General features: G+C 40.0%; 1 protein-coding gene across 1 annotated transcript in view; it reads right to left on the bottom strand.

The window, feature by feature from the left end:
* Nucleotides 1–1,201: 1,201 nt before the first annotated feature.
* kcng2 (potassium voltage-gated channel, subfamily G, member 2) overlaps nt 1,202–9,315 on the bottom strand; it is a 32,047-nt gene continuing 23,933 nt past the window's right edge. Inside the window, exon 3 of the mRNA XM_018701335.2 lies at nt 1,202–7,118. Coding sequence (XP_018556851.1) covers nt 6,291–7,118 — 828 coding nt within the window. The 3' untranslated portion in view covers nt 1,202–6,290. The remainder of the gene's footprint in view (nt 7,119–9,315) is intronic.

Raw genomic sequence — 9,315 nt, 5'->3', positions numbered from 1 at the left:
TTACAATTTTATTTGTCTGGCTGGGGCGAGCTACTGCAAAAAAACTCCTAGTGGTCAAATAACCATTCAGTCTGAACACACCTTCAGGATGAAATCAGCATTTATACCACAGGATCATCATGGAATTGAGTTTCAATAAGTTAGCACCTCCTAAAAGTTACAAGAAGTCAGAAGTGAATACCAGATTTTATTTTTGAGTAACTGCCCGTGTTGTTGCCTTTGAAGACATTTTGTCTCCACTTCCAGTTCCTTTTTGCCAAGTGGGAGATATCACAGCTGTCACAAATTTCCAAGCCTTCTAACTTGGAATTACAATCAGCAAGCAGACTTGGACATTTTTTTTAATTCGGCTGCAATGAAATGTAGTCTGAACAATATGATGGTAGATGTCCTACAGTCTCAGCAATTATTTTTGATTTGCCGATAAAAATTATGAGCTGTGGTGAACAAAATTTTCCTTTAAGACGGGTTCACTTCACAAACTGATACTTCTGAATATGATCATATCTTCACCACCATCATATTGCCAGTAGGTAACGCTGACTGGCCAGTTTATTATTTATACTGCAAATCCAATAATATCCTCTGATATCTGTGCTCATGACTCCACTCCACTGTGTGCTTCTGTGGGCAGGTTGCACCCATCACCATTTTGTCATAAGAAAATTAATTTCCTGTTCAGAGGGAGAGGCGGCCACGTAATGTGGCCACAGTGAAGACTTTCTGTGCTATTGTTGTTGTTTTGTAATGTCTCTCTGGAGGGGAGAAGAAATGCCAAACCAGGACGGTGTATGACTGTCAGCCCTTCAGTGAACTGTGCACCAGAGCAGACCTGATTCTGTCCTCCTCCTCTAAGCCTCAAGAAATGAAAACTTCCCTTTTGTTCCACTGGGACACAGCAGGAGTTTTCTATGAATATTTCTTTCTCCTCTCTTAAATATTAAAGACTTGGTGTCTCAGTAGTGGAGATGCAGTTTTTGTGTTTACACCTTTTTAGCCACCCTATTTATGTTGTTACCATTTGTTATTCACATGTCATTGTAAGGTACTGTATGCCTGCTCTTTATTTGGACTGCAGTGAGGGTGACTGTTCTATGAATAATGTGAGATACCTGACATGTTCTCATTGTGCTCTGAAAAGGACCTCAGAGCTCCAGTTTTTTCATTCTTTCATTCCATGTAACTGATTCCTTTTTTAAAAAAAAAAAAAACGTTTGTTTTGTGTCATTTGATTCCTTTATTTTATCATGTGAAGGTACTTTCACACAGAAACCGCCAAGTTTTGCATTGTCCTATCTGTGAAACCCACACCTAGTTAATGTACCAAAAATATTATTACAAGGATTTTTTTAAGGCTATTTTTAATATGTTACATCTGTTTCTTTGTGTTTCATTTTTCTATTAAAATGCCAGCAGTCTACCCCAGTAAGTTACAACATCCATCAACACTTGAGGCTGTCTAAACACAAAGTATTGTCGAGAATCTAACTTGACATTGTCACCCAATAAAGAGGACAGGGGAGAGACTCGTGTCATGTTTTGTTTGATGGAGATGTTTGTGTCAGTCGAGCAGACATCCACCGTCGCTCCCGTCTGCGGTGCTGCTCTGGCAGATATCAATTGTCAAAGGAAGAATAAGCTCACCAGCCGATGGTCTTTGGGCTTTAGGCATATGCCATCTGAAGCAATAAAAAGCACATAAATTGTAATGTGCTTGGCTTTTGCATCAAGTTCTCTAATACACAGAGGAGATGGTACACAGGTAATACACGTACCAGCCAAAAAAGAAGTAAAAAGATATGTGTGAAAAGGCATTTTCCATGCAAATCCATAATGTTCTCTTTTTAATACTTTAATGTGCCATTAATGAAGACATGTCTGTCTCCTATAGATTATGCTTGAATAACATTTCTGGATTGATTTTTTTTGTGTTGATGTTAGTTGTTTTACTGTATTAATATGCTAATCCAAAGCATAAAACAATGAGAAAATCTTAACAGAAAATGTATTACTGTCCTATCAATAACACATATATATATGAACAGAACCACATTGGCCCTTAAATGTGCTTTAACATTTATCTTTGATTTAAGCTCAGCAGCCGCCCAAATTTTGCTCAGTGCCTCAGGAATTTGAGCGGGAGCGTGAGAGAGCCTCCCTGCGTGATAAATACTGTAAAATGTCTGATACCAGCAAATCCTCCAGTGCCTCGAGCTGAGCGCATATTAGCATTGTCACCTCAAACTTTTTCAAAAGTGCATCACTGCATCAAACCAGATGTGATGGCAGGGTCTCATATTCATACACTTGAGATAAAATGTACCTACTCAAATATTTGAGCTTGGATACTTAAAGTGGCTAATATTTCAATATTTTGTAATACCAATTTATCAGATGACAGTGTGTAATGAAAGGGGTCAGTTGTAGAGGTGACTCTATGGAGAATTATCACCTGAATTTGCAGGTTGAGGGCTTTTTAGCAAGTTTCAGCTTATTGTTTAGCAGTCCAGTTCATAAATTAAGCTTACTTGCAGCACTTTCAAAGCATCATTTTCAGAGAAAAAAAACTCACTGTGCACTACCTGCTCAGCACTAAACAGCAGAGAGACGCAGTTAGCAACTAGCTGATGATGGAGCTTTTAGCCAGGGAATAAAGAGCAAGATATTTCACCAAGGAAATGGTGGAGACTAAAAACAGAGCTAAAAGATGGCCAGAAACACAACTCCAAAAGAATGCTAATGTTGCGTTGTAATGTCTGGATGGGTCAATAAGCAACTGTTAGCTAATATGTTTACGATGGCCCAATAATTAATTATAGTGATTAAACGACTGTGTAATTTGCAATTACACATAAATATATGATAGCTTAGTTGTTCATATTTTCAATAGTATGTTACAAGCAAAGAGACTTTGTTGATGTGGATTGTGTGCTTGGAAAATATAATACTATTTTTGACACTGAGCTGGGGTTTCTAGTTGCAAACTTCCCCAAATCCAATAAATAACAAGACACAGCAGCTAACATTAGCTAAACTCTATCTGCATCCAAGATTGGCTTCCACACAGAGGTAATACTCCACAGTGGATTGCTAACTGCAGACATTTTTGTTTTTTGTTTGTTTATTTGTTTTTTAATGTAACCTGTAGCCATAGAAAATAATGTAGTATGAAATTTCCTAAGTAAGTAACACACATGAACATTTACAGCTTTTGAGTAGACAAATTTTAATCCAGTCCTTACATTTTTGTTCCTGTGTTTTTGTTTCTGGAAAGTGAAAAAAAGACAACACCTCCCTCCAAACTCTTACTAGAGCCCCATGAATCACTTTTGTATGTCAAGAAATCCAAAGCCTAGAGTCAGATCATTTTCAACATAGGTGGAGACCAAAATAGAGCTAAAACAGTGTATATTGACCTTAAATCCATGGGGCATGTTAATTATAATGTTGCTGTGTCTGGTGGGTAAATTCTTATGTCTCTACAACTGTCAAAATACCCTCTCGCTGACTTGTTATTCATAGTTTTGGCTTTCGATACAAACAGTGGAAGTGCCGTAGACTGAAGCCGCTGATTCTCACAACCAAGAGGTAAATTCAGCTCAAGTTCTATTTTTCCCTTCAGCAGCCTGATCCTGAGCATGACCTCACAGAGCTTTAAGTGTGAACTGAAGGACCCTTTGAATTAGTCTGAAATTGAACTCCTCACTGAAGCACTGTCAGTATCTACAGTGCACTGAGCCGACATCACTCCTGCAAAAAGAATCAATTTATTATTAATAACGGATGTGGAAAGAAACATGAAGCAAGCCACAGACAAACCAATTTAAGATGTCCTAAGTGCAGAAGTACAGCACGCACTGTCTTGCAAATTTGAGAGCATCCGTGTGTATAATAAATTGTTAAATCAAAGCCTCTCCACATGGGACTGTGTTCATTATAATCTTTATTACATTTTTCAAAAGAAGCTGTTCCTCAGGCTATGGATTCATGACGCAAAGCACAAATCCATTTAAATTGGGTCTCTATTCAAATGATGTCTCATTGCACCATCTGCTCCTCATCAAAACAATAATTTCATTAAAACCTAAATATTGTATATATAATAGTTTTAACAGTGTTCTGTGTAATATTTTCATGCTTTTTAATGACTCAGTTAATTCAGTGACTGCGATTCAGAGTTGACAGACTAAGCAGATCCTCACAATCTGTGCAGCATCTTAAAAATATCTAAACCTAATTTCCCCTCTTAAGCACTTACATTGCTTTGATTGGTTCCAACTTGACAACAATTTGGGGAAATGGGTTTTTAATGTGTCACTGCAAAACACAAGGTCCTCAAGTCAAAGAAAATTAGGTGCTGTATTTGCAGTTATATGAGGAAATCATGTAAGACTGACAATTATTTGCAACACCTGAAATGGGGTTTAGATTTTAGCTTTTGAGATCTGTTGTTTTCACTGCCCTACAGTGGATGTGGAATATTTGTCACAATCACTCAGCAACTTTGAAAAAAGAGTCAGCCTATCACTAAGTGTTCTCTGACTTGTTTAGTGTAGATTATAGAATTTTTCGGCCACCGATATGTGACAAGAGGATTGGCACCAACATAGTGTAATCTCCATTTCTCTCATTGAAATCTCATCAAAGACAGTAAGTAATCACAAGTCATATCCAAAAACTTAGAAGTAAGAACTTGCTATTCATTACAGTGACACATACAGTGAAATTTTAAGGGCTCACCAAAATCCTTAAGACTCATCCTCCATGGATCCTGAATAGCCCAATAAATAAAAATGAACATTTATACCAGATTTCACAATTTTACAACAGTTTTGGCAGTTTCTCGTCAGTCTCAGTGGACAGATACACTGACCAACACTGTATCTTTAGCAAGGCAACAACCAAACCCAACTCTGTTGACAAAAAAATCTTAAGTCAAGGTCCATTTAATTGCTTTTTCTAGACCTTTCAACTACATCTCATGGCTTTCATCAGCAAATGGAGTTCCTCACAGCTGCAATGTCACACACTGTGCTAGTTTTCCTCTTCAAGGGGGTGTCTTTACTTAGGTCATATATTAACAGCTGAATCAAATCCATGACAACTGAGTAAACTCTATTAGCTGATGAAGACTGTGAGATGCGGTTGAAAGCTCTGGAAAAAGCCAGTTAGAGGTCATTTTGAGAAATGATTTGCTCTCTTGCCAAGAATTACACAAGAAGATCACAACCATATCTTTAGACTGAATGTGTTGCTACAGCTAGCAGCTGGTTAGCTTTGCTAACAATAAAGATTTAAAACAAGGGAAAACAGCTAGCTTGGCTCATCTTAAAGCTAAAAAAGAGCAGACAACCAACACTTCGGACCTCCAGAAGTTCAAACTTTGAGGTTGCCAGGCAACCAATGAACTTATACTAATGCTAGCTTAACTCAGTTTTCCCTTCATATTTTGGCACACAGATATGTGACTAGCCCAATGATCTCAGCTAACTCTCAGCAAAGAAGCAAAGAGAAATGTGAAATGATTCTTCCAAAAAATCAGCATATGAGCTGTCAAGCAGAGACAGATGAGATTGATATCAGCCCTCTTGTCATTTACCAATGAACCAAACTTCTCAACACACTGTATAGCCCTTTGACAGACAGTTTTGTGTTATTTTGTTGTAGATTATTTAGCTCTGCTTTATTGCAAAGAAATATGCCGACATCATTGTCTACATATACACTTACAGTCACCCATTAGTTTTGTCCTAATACAATACAAAGTGAATGGAGATGATATTCCACATCAACAATAAACTGCATGTCTGACATCTGAACAAACACTTTTATTTAAGACAATCCTCTCAAATGCAGCTACATGAGGAACATTCATTATTAGTCTGAGGTCTGAATAACATCATGTGATGTTTTGGTTTTAGATTTCCCTTTGTCACAGACTTGTCTCAAATCTGAATTGCAGTCAGTGAGAGTACTGTCTTTGTCAGTTTTTTCAGTCTCATTTGACTTGAGTAGTTTAACCATGAATATTGTATAGTTACCCATCTTTTAAAGTCAAATTTGCGGTAAAGAGACCTCTGCAGCTCCTCTGTAGAACTTAGGAAACTCAGATACACTCTGGTGCACAAGCGCCTCACATGATCAAAGCAGAGACCTCAAACTCCAGAGAGGAAAATTTCTTCCCTGTTCAGTCCTCCTGCTGTCATCTTTGAAGTTTCATCACTGGGTGTCATGCCCCCCACGCCCCCCAGGCTTCCACTTGAACACAGATAAACAGATGGTAAGAGCAGCTAAGTTTTCTTGGATGCTCTAATCTCAGCAGCCCTCTGAATGGCCATGGACTTCCTCCGCTGCACTGACGAGGCCGCGGCCTCCGTGATGCCGTGATAGCTGTCCGTCTCCTGAGAGTCCTCGCTGTTCTGGGACTTGGTGCTGTCCTGTGAGTCAGGTTTCTGCCTCAGCGACCGGCTCTGCTCCTCCTTCAGCTCCACATAGGAGCGAGAGAAGGTGTGAAAGATGGACGTGACGGGGAAGGCCATGAGGAGGATGCCGCTCAGGATGCTGCTGAGAGCCACCACCTGGCCGGGGATGCTCCTAGGCACCATGTCCCCGTAGCCCACCGTGGTCATGGAGATGACGGCCCACCAGTAGCTCCCGGGGATGCTGGTGAACTCCTGTTTGGCACCCATCTCACTCTCAGCCAGGAACACCAGCGGGGAGAAAAGGGCCATGGCCACACAGAGGAACAGCAGCAACAGGCCGAACTCCCGCGTACACCTCCTCACCGTCAGGCCAAGCGTCTGGAGGCCCAAGGAATGCCGGGCCAACCTCATCACGTAAAAGATCCGTAGGGCTCGCAGGACTCGGAGGACTAACCCAACCTTCTCCAGGTAGTTGTTCCCTGAGCCCACAGGTTTCCCTCCCACTGACAGAGAGTCCACGATGAGGGTGATGTAGTACGGGAGGATGGCCACCACATCGATGACATTCAGAGGCGTACGCAGGAACATACACTTGCTCTGCGTCTGGATGAATCGCAGCAGGAACTCCAGGGAGAACCAGGCGACGCAAACCGTCTCCAGCACAAAGATGTTATAGCACCTCTGAGAGCACTCACCCTGCAGAGAGAGAGAGAAATAAAAAGCACATAAAGACAAACATTAAGGGATTGTGTTCCATTGTACAACAGCGAAAACTCCAAAAGCGCCTCAGTGGAATGTGGCGTGAAGATGTGGCACAGAGTCAGTAATTAAGAATCGGTTTCAAAGCCTGTTTGATTCATAGAGTTCCTCATTGACGGAGGAGGTTGGGCGTTTGATCTCGCAACAAAAAGATGAGTGTGTTCTTTCACAGAACAAAACGCAGCAGAGAAGGTGCTGAAAGATGCATGAGGCGTAAAAGAAAAGCTTTGATTATCTCATCTAGTAAACTTCACTCACACATCAAACCTGAGTGATCACAAGGTGAAAGCTCTACGGGTGCAGATGATGTTATGTAGGAAATTAAGCATCTAACCAGAGTCAGTCACAGCTGAGGCAAAGCAGGCTATGATGTGGATTCTTAAAGCTTTTAATCTTTTAATGATCATCTTTCTTTTTTTTTCAAGACTGCTGAAATAGCATTCATAAATATTTGAAAATATAATTATAAGAGATTAGTTAGTTATTAAGTCAAAGTCACCCCTGAAGGAGAAAAGGGAAAAATGAGTATGTGAGTGTGCTTTCCATTTTTCTGCATTTACTTAAGTGTTATTAATGAGCAACAAATATTCTTTTCTTTATTTGTGCAGGATAATTATGTGTGGATTAATTAAAATATGTGGAACCAAGTGAGCAAGTAAGAAAACTTTCCTCAGACACTTCAAACTTTTACATCTCTCTCCTTTGTAATGTCATGTAACACAAATGAAACAGGTATTTCTAAAACATCACTCGTGCTTCCAGGCTCAGTTCCCTGCTGTGTTCCACGGCTCTGGTATTCATGACTAGAGTTTTCGAGGTTATAGGACAACACATGATGACATTAGTGAGTTGGGTATTATCTCTACCAGCAGCGTGGTTGCAAAGGTGCAGGTGTGAATGTGCACAACTGCGACTGTATAAGCAAACCACTTCCCTTTATATTTGCTCAGTCAACAGCTCTGCTCCATGGAGACGTCGTTCCAACTGACTGCCTGAACAGAAAAAAAAGCCCTCTTGGATTCAGTCTCATGCATTTTTAAGGGTATACACTTAGTTTTGCATATAGCACAGTTTTGCCCTCAAGACATCAAACTTGCTAAACCCATTACAGAGCATGTAAATCAATGATCAGCAAAGCTGGAATGGCAGCTTTTCACACAGCAGCTGCAATAAACTGCTACAGTGAGGACTGACAAGTAAAATGATAGAAACTGTTAATAACACTGAGTACAGGGATTTGGAAAAGTGATTGTCATTAAAGCTTGTGGATTAATCTGCCAATCAATATATGTGTCTTCAGCAACGCTGCCATTACTAATTTTCCCTGACAGTGAAAGCACAGATGTTTGGGTCGATCACAGTTGGAAATTACCCCCTCTGACAGATGAAGGAATGCCTTTCAAGCACACTCAGCTTTTAGTGAATGTGGTGCATGTTATTCAGTCTCAAAATACCTACTTTTAAAAACTGGTTCTGATACAGGCTTTGGAAAATAATTATTTCTGTCCCTGCTCCACAGGCTGGATGTGAAAGTGCTGTATGATAACCCCCAGCCAGTCTTACTTGTTATCTTTTGATTATAAACCTTCAAATTTTTTTGCATTGTCATTTAATAAAAAACTGAAAAAGACAAAGATTTAAACTCAAGTTTTGGCCAGGAGACATATCCAGCTACCAAAAAAGGTGCAGGCATCACTGCTTCATGACTCTCCATTCACCCTTGTCTTCAGTTGTGAATTAAAGTAAAATTGATTAAGTGGGGCAGAGGCTTGTGTTTTGTTGGTTGTGTAAGCACATTGCGTTGAATGTGTTTTCAGTGATTAGTAGTTGAAAAATTGGCGACCCGTCTGTACAAAATGGACAAAACTGCACGGAAAAGATTTAGATTGTTAAATTTTTAAATATTTGCATTGGCCTCGCCAGCAAATCAAAATAAACAAAACACTAAACCTGGTTTTCAACTACCAGCAGTAAGAGTTGTGTTATCATGAGTGATGTCTGTGTAGTTATGTGTAACAGTAACACTGTGTCTGCACAGACGGTATAGTGTGAGCAGCACATTACAGTCTATGCATGTGGTGTTCAGCCACAGTATTGAGTTGTAGGCCACTTACATTTTGGCTCAGAGCCCAGC

Source organism: Lates calcarifer, linkage group LG3 (genome assembly GCF_001640805.2).
Source record: "Lates calcarifer isolate ASB-BC8 linkage group LG3, TLL_Latcal_v3, whole genome shotgun sequence".
Lineage (NCBI taxonomy): Eukaryota > Metazoa > Chordata > Actinopteri > Centropomidae > Lates > Lates calcarifer.
The sequence above is the reverse complement of the archived record's forward strand: the minus strand, read 5'-3'. Positions and strand labels throughout refer to the sequence as shown.